At 54.8% G+C, this 13,518-nt stretch overlaps 1 protein-coding gene across 11 annotated transcripts in view; it reads left to right on the forward strand.

The window, feature by feature from the left end:
- BCAS3 (BCAS3 microtubule associated cell migration factor) overlaps positions 1–7,177 on the forward strand; it is a 302,474-nt gene extending 295,297 nt beyond the window's left edge. For 3 of the 11 annotated variants that reach the window (XM_048967286.1, XM_048967285.1, XM_048967287.1), the window contains one exon: positions 5,859–5,921. Coding sequence is in view for 10 of the 11 variants with exons in the window: in XM_048967287.1 (XP_048823244.1) it covers positions 5,859–5,895 (37 nt within the window). In the remaining variant the exon portion in view is untranslated. Of the gene's footprint in view, positions 1–970 lie in introns of all 11 variants that reach the window. The other 8 variants (XM_048967281.1, XM_048967297.1, XM_048967283.1 and 5 more) reach the window with 6 other exon arrangements.
- The last annotated feature ends 6,341 nt before the right edge of the window (positions 7,178–13,518 follow it).

A 13,518-nucleotide genomic window follows, 5' to 3' on the forward strand; every position in this document is an offset into this window, starting at 1 on the left:
GTCTTAGACATGAAATGGGAAGAGATTTATCTCCTGCAGAACCCCCAAAGGCTGTGGGTGCCGTGGACTCCAGGCGTGGTGTGTGCTGCGAGGCTGCTAGGTGCTGAGAACACACAGATTGCATTTCCTTCCTGCTTCTCTTTGTGGAGGCAGAGGCTGACAGAGGGGTCACTATTGAGCAACCCGTAACCTGGGAATGAGAGCCCAAACCCAGGAATTTTAATGCAGTGTTCTGTCAGTGGTGCTTCTGGTCTGACCTACACAGATGTGCTGCTTGCGTAAGTGAAGGTGCACAACCATTCTGCCTAAATGTGCTCACAAATGTGTGCTCTGGCCTGCACAGGGAAGTGTGTGTCCCATGTAAGGCACGTGATGGGCCTGACACCTGCAACATGCTGCAGCCTACAGGATGGGATAGGAGGGAGTGCCTTTACACCACAGCAAATGAGTGTCAGCATCCCCATGTTTAAAACCCTACTGGAAATCTTGCATGAGGAGCTGTGGGCTGACACCGTGAGCACTGGCCACAGAAATCTATTCTCTGTAACCATTGCAGTTCTTGAAATTTCACATACTGGCTGCAATGAGTGACTCATCCTCCTCAATTGCCATTCAGGTAGGAAAGCACCCTAACCCTCTTCCCAAAAATATATACAGCTCGAAGGAACTTGAGATTATTTTCTGAAAGCTCTGCTGTGAAAGTGCCTCTCATGGAGATTATTGTCTCTCTAAATGCTCGTCCTTTATCTGGTGCACTTTTCACCTTCCATAAAACGTTTGGCGTCAGGTCTGGCAGGATGCCGGAGCCTTGGGGCTCATGCTGCATGGAATCCAGAGCTGTGGAGCTTTTGGGTTTCTCATTTTTAGCAAAAAAAAAAACAAGCTTTTTTATTATTTTCCATAGACCTTTTAAAGAGTTTTGTAAATTCTTTGGAAGTTCCCACATTGAAATCTTTTGTCGGTATTTCAGCAATCTCTCCATGTGTGGAGTAAACCCAGCATTTCTGTAAGCTCAGCTCTGTGTGTGTTGGATGTTTGGCATCCTAGCATTGAAATAAGGCACTTGAAATGAAATGTGCAGTCTCCGAGGGGTTCTGATGTGCAGAAGTCTCAGTCTACGTCCCCCTGGTGATCCCCTGCCTTCCATATTCCTGCTCTACCTGCAGCATCCTGCACCTGCTTTCCAAGATGCCAGCTTCCATCTCCAAGTGCATCACGTTAACAAACTCTACGTGGACTCAGCACTGGAGTTACCATAAGGTAGTCTGACAGCAGCTAATATTTTACATAGGCCATGGAGCTTCAGAGGAGCTGTACAGGCAGTGGTTGCAAGTCTTCTTGACTTTGCAAATTTAATGTGGGTGCTCCCATGGTGTCTCAACATTTTGAAAGATGCAGCAGGATGAAATGCTTTTAATACGGGGGTTGGTTTTCAGTGTTCAAGTGCCACAGTGCTGCATTTGTTTGGAAAAACGAGTTCTTGGGGCAGGTCTGGGGAGGCCACATGGAGCACTGCAGGGAATGGTCCCTGAGCTGAGCAGGTTGAGAGAGCTTGGAGACATGGCAGTGATCATCCTCCTTTTTAAGCGTGAAAAGAGATCTGTTGAGTGCTGAGTGCTTGCACTTCAATGTATTGAAGCTCATTGTGTGCCAGCGTACCCAGCCCTGCTGGTCCTGCTGCAGGGTGCGGGTTGAGCAGGGCTTTATGCTGAGCTCCCTTCTCTGCGTGATAGTGCATCACAAGAGCAAAATGAAAATGTTTAAGTAACCCCTTCTTTAGGGAGTGTTGTGTAAATTGCAAACAGTTTAAGAGATCCTCAGGACTTGCACTGTGTTAATACAAACTGCCTTTTAGTGTTCACTCTGTATAGGATCCTTTTGAATGAGAATCCAGATGGCAGAAGATACATAATTATTATTCATTGCACTTAATAAGTAACATTCGGGAGCCCCAGTCTGCTCTGCAAGTCCCCTGTGATGGGCATTGAGCAAATATACAAGTAACAATTAGTCCTTGCTGCAGAGTATTTCACAATTTCAGCTCCAGAGAAGGAGGTGAGAGGAACCTGAGCGTTCATCAGGGAGCGAGGAGCAGGCCATGGCTTGGGGCACGTCTGCAGGGAGTGCTCTGCTCAGGAAGGAAGGGAGAAAGTTATCTGAGATTGTAAAGCAGGGCTCTCACTTCGGCCTTGTAGCTGCTGCTGCAAAACGTGACTGGGGAGAGGCACAGCATGCCTGCTGCTTCCCCAAACAGCCCATGGGAAATGCCCTCTTTGCCTTGCACCCTGTGCCCAGCCCACATCCCGCATCCACCCCATGTCCTGGCTCAGGGGCCGGGAAGCTGCTGCCCAGCAGCCCCAGCTCATAGGGGAGCCCAAAAACTTCCCTGAATTAATTGCAATGAATGACAGCACCAAAATCAAGGAGATGCGAGCCCTGCCGGCCATTACCCCGCTTCCTGCATTCCTGCTTGTTAATTGTATAATTCCTAACGAGTCTTGATGCATCCGATGGACTTTCCAATACGTGCTCACTCTGATGCTTCCTCCCCTCCCCTCCCTCCCTCAGCAGAGACCTCGTTCCTTTAAAAACCCCATCCTTAAAAATCAGAAATACTCAGCCCAGAGAAAGGAAAAGGGAACTTGACATTAGTTGAGCTTGAAAGGCTTGGTGCTGTGAAAAGTGACTGACGTGTGAAAAGAGGCTACAATTAGTTCTTTCCCCGAGCGCTCTCCCATTCAGCGCAGGGTCACTCCTTCAGCGAGCCGCGGCTTTGAGGGTAATGTGTTGTGACAGTTTGAGATGATGAAGAATAATTCTTGTATTCAGAGTTGCTGCCGCTTCCCCGCTGCCCCGACACATCAGGCTGCTGTCGTTGGATCACTCATCCCGGCCAGGGCTCGCACAGCACTGGGGACGAGAGGGGAAGGGCGGCTCTGCTGGCACGGGGGGCTCCGGGGGGGTCTGAAATGGTGCGTGACCGCCTGGTGTAGGGGAGGGGGCTGAGGAGAAAGGGAAAACCATTAGAAGAAATAATGCACGGGAGAGGAGATTTTTGAGTAGGCATAAAGGAGATACCACGGCTTCGAGTGGACCGCTGCGGCGAGAGCACAGATCAGAAAGGCAGCATAATTTATGAGTGTTCCGGGCAAAAGAGGGCTATATAGATTTTCTTCAGGCATTGAATTAATGCGCCACATAAAATGGTTTCACATTTAGGCTTGGCAGGACTTTCTCTCTTTCTAATCCGTTGACAGTTCCTAGAGCTTTCTGGAAGCGACGGCGGTCTCTGTGGGATAGGGGGTCATCGTGCCCCACACCCCGAGCATCCCGGGCTGCTCCTCCTCTTCCCCATCCCCACATCATCTCTGGGCTCTGGGGAGGCAGAGTGGCTCAGCTGCCAGTTCGGGGACAAGATCACAGGAGGTTGATGCTGCTGGTGCTGCTGCCCGGGCATCACACTCACTGTGGGCTGGGGGGTAACAGCAGCAGTTCCCCCGTTGCAGGCACAGTGCTGCCAGCTGCCCTGCAGTGACTCTCCTCATGGCTTCAGCAGATGTTGCTGCTGCTGCTCCTTCATCTTCTTTTCCTGTCTGTGGTTTTTTCTCTTTTTTTTTTTTAGGCCAGGCAGAACTCTGCGAGCCGTTTCCTCCAGGGACACGGGGCAGGTTTTAGTATTTACGTTTCCAGTATTAGCATCTATTTGTATTTGTGTTTGTTTTTCACGGGCTTTCGAATGCCTCAGGGAGCCATTTCTGGGCCCAAAATCATGCAAGTGCTGGTCTTCTCACAGTATTTCATTTCCTTGATGGTGGAAACGCAAGGAGAAGAGCAGGTCTCATGTTATTTTGACCCCATGAATAGCTCCCAGGGGCCCCTTTCTTCCTTCTCCCACCCACTCTCCCCCCAGATCAAATATTTAGGTTTCTGCAAAGCCTGACTTCTCAACCCTGGCTATCTTGCTTCAGCAGAAGCAAATTGCAGTTATTACAAAATAGCCAGAGAGTCTATAAGGCAGAGTGGGTTTGATACGATGCACAATTTGTTGGCTACCGTACAAGTTCATTATAGTGCATCATAAGCAGTTGTTTTACTGGTACATTTAAGGAAGTTAATGCATCTCGACAGTGTGTGCACGGGGGAGTGCAGACACAATAACCCTCAGACATGCTGGGGCCGAGGCTGTCCATGGCAGAACTCAGCCACAGCTGCACAGCCCTCACCCTGCACTGCATCCCCAGCTCTCCTGGCTGTGTTCCTTCCCAGCGGACGTTCTCCTGGCACACAGGGCTGGTGGGCTCACCTCCTTCCAGTGGTGTGGGGCTGTGCTGTGGTCATGCTGTTGTGCTGCAGTTCAGGTGTGGGGGCTGCTTCCCTCTGAACCCAGAGCAGGCTCTAGGGCTGGAAAACTTGCCTGGCAGCAGCGAGGGGAGCTCCCTGCTCCCAGCAAAGCACTGTGCCCATCCTGTACCTCCGTTTTCCCAGCTGGCATCAGCCTCCACAGTGCCACCCCCTGGCAGGCCCCGCAGAGGTGACACAGCTGCCACAGCCCCAGCATGCAGCATCCCCCAGATCCCATCCCATGGCCATCAGTGAGGCCACAGCGATGCACAGGATGGGATGGAGCACAAGAAACGCACCCCCGCTGCCTTTTGCTTCAGTTACTGCAAAAACAACACGAACCTGAAAATCCATTAGAGCCAAAAAAGAGCCAGGGGACATTGGGAGCAGCTCCACAGCACGAGGCTGGGATGCAGTGAGTGAGTGGCTCTGCCCATGGCTGCCCGGTGCAGGCGTGACGTGGGGTGGTAACCAGAGCCAGCTGTGCAGGGGAGAGAAAAGTGCCAAATCAGACAGGATAAGCACAACATTAGTGTGGGATACACTGCTCAGTTCTGATTCAAATTACTGTTTTTACTTCCTGAACTCATGGGAGAGTGAGGATGTGAGGAAAATGAAGAGGTTTATGCATGCACATTCCTTAACGAAACACTGGTGTGGAATGGTGATTAATACAGCTGATGTAATTATCAGCACTGCTTGGAGAGTGACCCATTTCCTGCAGGTTTGTTCTCCATCTACCCTGGGCAGGCTGTCCCCACTGCAGGGCACTCATCCCCACTGCAGCACCTCCGGACACAGGGCTGTGTCTCGCAGCCCTGGTGGTGGCTCTGGGAGATGCCTTTTGTTTAGATGACCTTCTGCTTTTGCCATATACTTTGCCTATGGACACATCCCTTATCTCAGTCCATCGCAGCAAATGTCTGCAGAGCACTGTGCCCAAACCTCTGGCCTGTGCCCTGTCCCCTGTGTGTGCTTAGGTTCTGCTTGATCTCATGGCTGTGTGTCGCTGCTGAGCGTCAGGCAAGGTGATGCTGCCCAGCTGCGCCGCTGCACACTGCCTCTCAGTCAGCTGCAGGGTTCAAGTGGCTCACAGGGAGGGCACGGCTGCAGACAGTGCTCTGTGCACACAAAAATCCTCGTGCTGCAAGATTAGAGAGTGGGAAGGACTTTGAGAGGTCAGCAAGGGCAGGAGGTGGCACGGTGAGTGCAACTGGGAGGGGGAGAGCTTCGGTGAGTTCTCTTGCTGTAGGGTGCATAGCAATGGGGGCGTTTTCTGCTCCCTCACAGAAGCAGGCACTGATGCCCGGTTTTGTAGGAAGTCCCTACTGGGGAGTTAAGGACGTTCCCTCCTCTGCCTCCCTGCCCTTCGCACCCTGCTCAGTTCAGCTGTGAGCACACCCACACCTGGATCCTGCAAGCCCCAGGTGGTTGGCCGCACTGATGCCCACCTAACAGCACTCGGGGTTCTTTTATCTGAAACACTAACCAGGGCCTCTTCTGTCTTCCTGTTGCAGAGCTTCAGCGAGAGGGAAGCATAGAGACGCTCAGTAACAGCTCCGGGTCCACCAGTGGAAGTATTCCTCGCAATTTCGATGGCTACAGATCGCCCCTCCCGACTAATGAGAACCAGCCCCTCAGCCTCTTCCCCACAGGCTTCCCCTGAGTTCGTCAATCGCACGAGGAGAGATGGGGACGGGGTAACGAGCCGCCTCTCTGCCCAAGCAATCCGATGTGCCCGCTGCCCGCTGCGCGCTGGGTGGTTCTCGTTACCCTGATTGCTGTCGGCGACTCTTCCACGTAAACCTTCCTGGAACGTACTCACAAAACCTTGACTTTGTTTTCTGTGCAATACGAAGAGACTCCATCTTCGATCTCGCTAGCTGCGCGGCCGCTTTGTTCGCTGTGTTCGGGAAGAGATTGGTTGAGGAGGAATCTGTCCGAGCCGTTCTTGGCCGAGCACGTGGTGTCACAGCTGCTCTCTGCTTTCTGTGTTCAGAGACGAAGGCAATCTCTGCACTATGGGTGTGCACCCGCCGGGAGCTGCAGCTCTCTGCAAAGTGCCGAGCGGTAACGAGTGAGCTCCAGAGAATGGGAGTTCAGGGGCGTTTGTGGACAGGGCTGGTGGTGTTTTCTCTCCCCGGTTGTGCTCCTTGCTGCCCTCCTTCCCCCTGTACTGATGCCAGGAGTATTACAAGTGGAAAATGTTTCTTTTTGTTCTTTGGAAGAATGATCTCTCTTGCTCCAGTTTTATTCTAGCCATGTATTCTAGAAACATACATAATTGACTAACTGCAGTCACAGATTTCTCATCTTTGGTTATAAACGTTGTTCACTGGAACTCGGCTGTCTGTCCAGAAATGCATGTGTCATTGAATAAATCGAAGTTAAACCCGAAACTGCTCAGATGTGCGTGTTGGGGCACCACGTGTTGTGGCTGTGTCCATTGCTGCCTGCAGCACTGCAGGGCTGTGGGGAAGAGCTGTGCGCAGCCCCCGGAGCGCATCACACTGCAGGCTCACACTGTAACCACACAAATTCCTACATCCATCTCAGCCAGCTCCTGTTGGGAACAGAGGGTGAGCTGGGACTGTCAGCTCGTGACATTTCCTTCCCACTGCTTGTTTGGAATAGACGCCGTTTGAGTCATGGAAATGAGAGGAAACTGTCGAAAGCCACAAATCTTTGTGCGCTCCGAAAGCCGCCCCCAGCGGCACTGAGCGCGGCAGGACTGACCACCCTCTTCCTCCTCCATCCCCAAACACCAAATATCAAATTCACTCTTGGGTTGGGGATTTTTTTTAGCTGTAGCACTATTCCTCAGATCTCCAACAGTTTTTTTTGTTTTTTTTTTTCCCCTCTATCTTCAGATTTGGAAACCAGTAATAAAAGCTGTGAGTCTGCAGTCGGCAGCCATCGCTTTGGTTTCTTGCTTTGGTTTTCAGTCTGTCCTTTCTCAGGCAAAAAGAAAAAAGAAAAAACTTGTTTGGGATGGAATCAGAGGAGAGTTTGCCCGTCGGTGCAGCACACAGCTCCAGCCCAGTGGCTATGTGCTATATCTGCACTCACAGGCTCTGCTGTAATGCTGTTTCTTTTATGTCCATAAAGTAATGGATGGAAGCGAGCGCTGGGGCAGGACTGCCATTGTGAGCAAATGGAACCTCGGGGTCAAGTCAGTCCACACCAGTTGGGGTTTTGAACACGGTTCAAGCCAAGGTCAGCTCCAAAAGTTCAAACGAAATCCAGATTAACACATACAGAAGGGATTGTGCTGTCACCGCCATCCTTGCTTCCTTTCAGCCTTCCCAAAGAGCAAACGTAAGGGACAACGTTCCTCCCGAGCAGCAGCCGCCACTCTCCTCTGTGTGAGCACACGGCCGGCCGGGTGGTGTCACTGGAAATGTATTTGTTGTTGGCAGGCATTAAATCACTTTTTATAAGTGCTGCAAGAAGGCCATGTGGAAATTCCCGGCCTGCGAGAAGCTCCTCTGAATCGGGATGTTTTGTTTAAAGGGGGGGAAAAAAAAACTACAAACTGGGGCTGTACCAAAATATTTTCAGTCTGGTTCATTGAAAAGAATGTCCTACATTCCCTGCTGCCGATAGCCCCGTAGCCAAAGGGGGAAGAAAGCCGAGAGCACAAACAAGACCCAGCCCAGCACTGCAGTGAGGTGGCTGTTCACTCTGGTGCGATGCTGGCACAGGTGACCCAGCAAAGAACTGAACCCAGCTCCCCAAAACCAGCACTGTGTTGTGGCAGCAGGCACACACTGCGGTGCAGCGTGCTCCCAATGCTGTGTGCAGCAGCAGAGCGGGGCCTGAATGGTGCCCAGCCCTGGGAGCAGCTGGCTCCGGGTGAGGCTGTGATCTGAGAGACCTCCACCCCAGTTCCTATTGATGGTGGTTTTCATCTTGCAGGCACGATGCAGAGCTCAGTGAGAGGCACGCAGGGCTTCAGCTGAGCGCATCCCACAGCAGTGGTGGCCATGTGGGTGAGGGTCTGCAGTGCCGTTGCTGCGCCCTGATAGAAAACACTGCCTCGCAAGGACCCCACAACACAGGAGGGGCTGCGAGGTCTGAAACTGCTTCCAGTAGTGGTGAGCAGCGGCCTCCTGCTGAGTTCAAAAGGCAAAACGTCTCATTCGGAGCAGGGCAGACTGTATATCACTGCGCACAAAGTGGAGCTCTTCTATTAAAAGTTGAGTTCGGGTTTCAGGAATTAATGTGAATTATTGCTTTCTCCTCCCGGCCCTCTCACTACATCGAGCACACACGCACCGCACGCTTCAGATGGAAGCAGCAGCCCTTCTCACAGGGCTCCATCTCTCCGTTTCGGAGGATCCGAGCGCTGTCCGCGTTCCTCGCTGCTTTCCTTGGCCGGTTGCTGCTCAGGGTAGGAACGTTTGCGCCATTTCCTGTTGTCTCTCTCTTCTGCTCCTGAGATATTGTAAAAATGTTCGGTATCCTGCAGTAGGTTGTAATCACTTCGCCTTAATGTTTCGCAGCTGCGAAGCGTAACTTTAAACCCGGCCATTTGGACGCTCGCAATTAGCGGCTCAATGGGGGCCGAGAGCTTCTTTGTGATTGCAAAAGGAGAAAACGAAACTTTTTTGGGTGGGTTTTTTTTTTTTTTTTTTTCCAATTTAAATGGGGAAGGAGGAGAAGGGGGGAAATCAGGGAACAGAAGGGCTGGAGGTGAGGGGTGTTTTTAACACAGTAAGTGGTTGGTGGTTGATGTGGTGGGGAGAAATAACCGAACCGGCCCTGCCTCGGCTCTCCCTGCCTCCTGCCCAGCACTGGCACTGCTGTCCTGTACAGGACCAGGAGAGGTGTTGCATTCCAAGGGATGCCAGAAAGCGCTCTGAGAGGCATCAATCAGTCCAGAACATGGGGTGTGGGGTGAAGGGTAGCACTGTGGGTGGAGGAGGGCGGCTCAGCCCCACTGTCCCCATGCTGCCCAGCTGTCCTGCAGCACTGCCCCGTTCCCATGCAAGCAACACCGTGTGCATGAGCACAGGGCCAGGATTTGGCAGAGCTGGTGGCCAGGTTTAAGCAGAGCTGTTTGTGGACAGGCCATAAGCCTTTTGAAAATGGGGTCCATTGAACCGTGTGCTGTTCCTGATTGAACACAAGTATAAGCTGAGGCTTGCGCTGCAGCATCCTCATCTCCTCTGTTGGACAGCAGTGTTCCTGCTGTGTTCTCCCCTTGTGCACATTTCTGGAGCAGGTCTCACACCAGGAGTGCCTTTACCCCATGAAAGCAGAGGATGCGATTCAGAGGGGATGGAGTCACCATGGCAGTGGCAGAGCCGGTGCCTGCCTGTCCCTGTGGGTCACCACTGCTGCCAGGGCTGATCCCAGCTCTGACTCCTGGGGATTTCAGCTCTGGATTTCAGGTTCCCTTTGTCTGGCAGTGTCCTGCATGAGCCGGGTGCCACAGCACGGCCACGCTGTGCCCATGGGGACTGTCCCTGTCCCCATCTCCTCCTGCCACCATGTCCCCACAGCCCCTCCTCCATGCCCAACCCACCACCTGACCACACATACTAATTAATAGCGAAGCCCTGCCCTCCACCAAGGAGAAGGCTGAGAATTTCCTTGGAAACTTTGCTGTCTGAAAGGTGTCTTCAGTATTCCCCCACGCTCAGCCCCTCCATGGGTCAATTACACGGTGAGCAGTCAGACGGAGTTAATTTCTAATTTAATACAATGTTAAAAGGTTGTCAGGTTAAAATCTAATCTATAAACAAGGCACAAAGCATCTCTTTAATATGGGTGTCACGGAGCGGCCCTGGCTCCGACCACAGGCTGCTGCTCCTTTTATGGGGTGTAATTACTTCCCGGTGAGGATTTACAATATTATTATAGGGCCGTAAGATGGGGCCGGTGCCAAACGCATCCCAGTGCCAGGAGGGTGCCAGCACACACAGCCCTTGTGTGGAGGGCAGAGTGAGCGAGTGGGGGATCCCAATGTCGGGATGGAGGGACTGTTCTTAAGGTGAGATTGGAAGGATGGGAGACAGATGGCAAGTGGGGAGGACAGAGGGATCGAGAAAAGGGTTTCAGCATGGAGGGGAAATGCAGAGCAGCTCAGGGCAGCGCTGCTCTCTGGAGATGTGAATCAGAGCAATGATGGATGGTTGTCCACGCAGTGTTGGGTCCCAGCGACCGAGAGCAGCGTGAGGACAGGTGCAGCACTGAGTGCTGGCACTGCCGCGGGGATTTGTTTGGGCTGCCTTTGTTTTCTCAGTCCCCTCCTGCAAACCCAGGACAGTGCTGTTCTGCAGCCCTAAAGCTGATGGAGAGCAAAAGAAAACAAACAAACACCAACGTGGTAGGAGAGCAGCAGTGTGGCTCCTGGTTCAGCTCCATACCAGATGCATTCCCGAATCTCCTTTGAAGCAGAAGGGCCCGAGGTGTGAGCCCAGGAGCGCTGCACTCGGGTGCAGCAACTCTAACCCCAAATATTTTGGGGTTTGAAAGGTCCGTGCCCTGTAGAGGGGCCAGGGCCAGGGCCAGCTCATCTGCCAGGAGTGCCGTGGCTCTCCCTTTGCCCACCGCTTCCCAACCTCAGGTCCCATCTGATGTACATTGCTGCCCCTTTGCCCACATCTCCCAGTTTTGCTGCTTTTTTGGTTCCCTTCAGCCTATCCCGGGGCTGTTCTCACAGCGATCCAGGTCAGACTGTTGGACGGCCTCAAATCCTCACTTTTAATCCCGCAGGGTAAGGGGGTGGCAGCCATAACAGCATTATTTTATCAAATAACGGCGCTCGCTAATCTCTTTTATTTAAGAGATGAACAGACCACGAAGCGTAGCTCCCGATTTCCCCTTTTGGAGTCGGTTTCATTCCGAGAACCCCTGGCAAAAACCGGGGCTCTGCTCACCTACAGACACCGCGGGGCCTGGGAGGGAGGGCGGGGGGGGTGGGAGGTAGGGCAGCGGGGCCCCGACGGGGCAGACGTTATGGGGCTGCGGTCACGCGTGGCGGAGGGTCTGGGGGATGCTCGCCCCCGGCCCCATCCCATTACGCCGATGAGGCGGCGGTAATACCATTAGCCCGGGGATTACACGCCCGCGCCGGGATGTGACACACTTTCTCAAATGGAAGTTTTTTAAACAGAGGGATTTGCATGATCCTCCCCACCTCCCCCCGCCCCGCCCCGCGCCGCCGCCCGCCCCCCGCAGCGCCGCTCGGGTTTCACGCCGCTTTTCTCCCCCCCCCCCCCCCGCGCCGCGCGGGCCTCCCGTCGCCTTTTAAGGGAACGGGCTCGGAACGGCCGAGGCGCCGCGCCCCGACGTGCGCAGCCCCGACGTGTGCGGGGTTACGGCCGCCACCTCCCCCCCCCCCCTTAATTGCAAAAACTCAATCAAGCGGCGGAGCTCGGAGGGCTCCGGATCAAAGCGGCGCGGAGGTAACGAGGGCGGAGCGCGGTGCAGGCCCGGTGCCGGGCAGGGGTCACTCAGCGCCCGCCCAGCCGAACGGGCTGGAAATATGTTTATATGTTGGTCAAACTCCGGATAAACTTCAGCGGCGTTCGTGGCCGCGTCTGCCCGCGTGTGGTTATTTTCCAGAAATCAGGATTACGGGAAACATTCGGAGAGAAATCTAAACAGGCTGAGGAGGGGGGGAACCTTAGGGGGTGCCGGGGTTCTCCCCGCGCGGACGGGGCGCACAGAGGGAGGAGGTGTCGTGGCTGGGGCCGGGCATCACTATCCGTAACGCGCATCCCCGGGGCCCGGGACGGGGCGAGATCTGGGTCCCTCCCCGCCCCACCTGTGAGGCCGCCACCGCCCCTCGATGGGCACCTGAGCGCGGGGCAGGGACATTCCTCCGCGTCCCTTCTGCAGGTGGAGAGGGAGAAACGTGGCAGAGAGCTTCGGGGCCGCTCCTCCCATGGCGAAGGGCTCTTTCCACGAGCTCCCAGCCCGCACCTGCGGGATTACGCTGTACTGTGCGTGCAGAGGTGTCTGGTGCCCCACGTCCGGTAACGAACAGCCGCTCCGCCCGACCCTCGGCGGCCCCGCCGGGCTGAGGAACCCCCCCACAGCGGGCCCGGCTCTTTCCCGGCCCGGCCTTTTCCCTCCTCTGGAAAGTGCACAACGGCCGCAGCTGTCCGGCCCCGTTAGGGCCCAGGAATACAGCACCCCTCATCTCTGCCGAGAAGCGGACCCCGAAGGCTCACTCCCAGCACGAGAAAACCCTTTTTTGCCTCAATCCGAGAGCCGTTCCAGAGGCGGCCGGCGGCTGTTCGTGGGGCGGCCCCACACGGTCGGGAGGAGAGCCCCGGGGCACGGAGCCGCCTCAGCCCGGAGGAGCCGGGAGGAGGGGAAGACGGAGGCTCGACTGCTTGGGAGAATTGTTATTTTTCATCAATCAGCCGCAATTTGTGTAAGTGCCCCGGACAGGACACCAGCCGTCCTGCTGGCTGGGGTCACGGAGACAACGCAGCGATGGAGAAGAGCAAATTGCATTTGCTCACCAGCTCACAGATCCAAATTACGGCCCTCGCATGGCGCGGGGAAGGGAGCGAAAGGTCCATGTGACATGAGGGAAATATGAAGGACTTTGACAGGTCTTAAACGGCCTGGCGCCAAGGCCTAAGTCTACCGGCTAAAAATAGAAAAGAGATGATGAGTGGAGATGGGCAGAGATGAAAGGGAAGAGGGAGTGGGGCCGCAGCGCTTGGGCGGCCGGACCGGGCCCGTTCCTCGGAGCTGATCTCCGGAGTGGTTCCCCGGAGGAGCCCAGATGATGCCTCCGAGTCCGGGGAGCGCCGTCGGGGCCGCGCACGGAGCCCCGAAGGAAGCAGTGCCCGGAGACGGGAGGCACTGTGAGCGAGATGGCGCGGGGACCCTTCTCCCCCCTCACTTGGGAAAGGGCCCACGGGCTCGGGCGGGGCTCGAAGCAGCGACTCCCCCTGCCCATTGCCCGGCTGTGGCCGAGGAGCGTGTCTCGGGGTCCGGCTGTTCCCGCCCCGTCCACGAACACGGGCTCCCGATTGCGGTTTCACGAACGGAGCTGCCCCTAGGAACGGATGCGCGGCATCCCCGTGTGCCCCACCTCGGCTGTCCCACCGACGGGCGCTGCCACAGAGGATCGGGGAGACGAGGCGGCTCTGGATCGGTTTTTATTCTGCAGGCGAGGGCGTTTGCGATGTTACAGCTTTGCCGAGG

This window comes from Lagopus muta, chromosome 20, assembly GCF_023343835.1.
Source record: "Lagopus muta isolate bLagMut1 chromosome 20, bLagMut1 primary, whole genome shotgun sequence".
Taxonomy (NCBI): Eukaryota; Metazoa; Chordata; class Aves; order Galliformes; family Phasianidae; genus Lagopus; species Lagopus muta.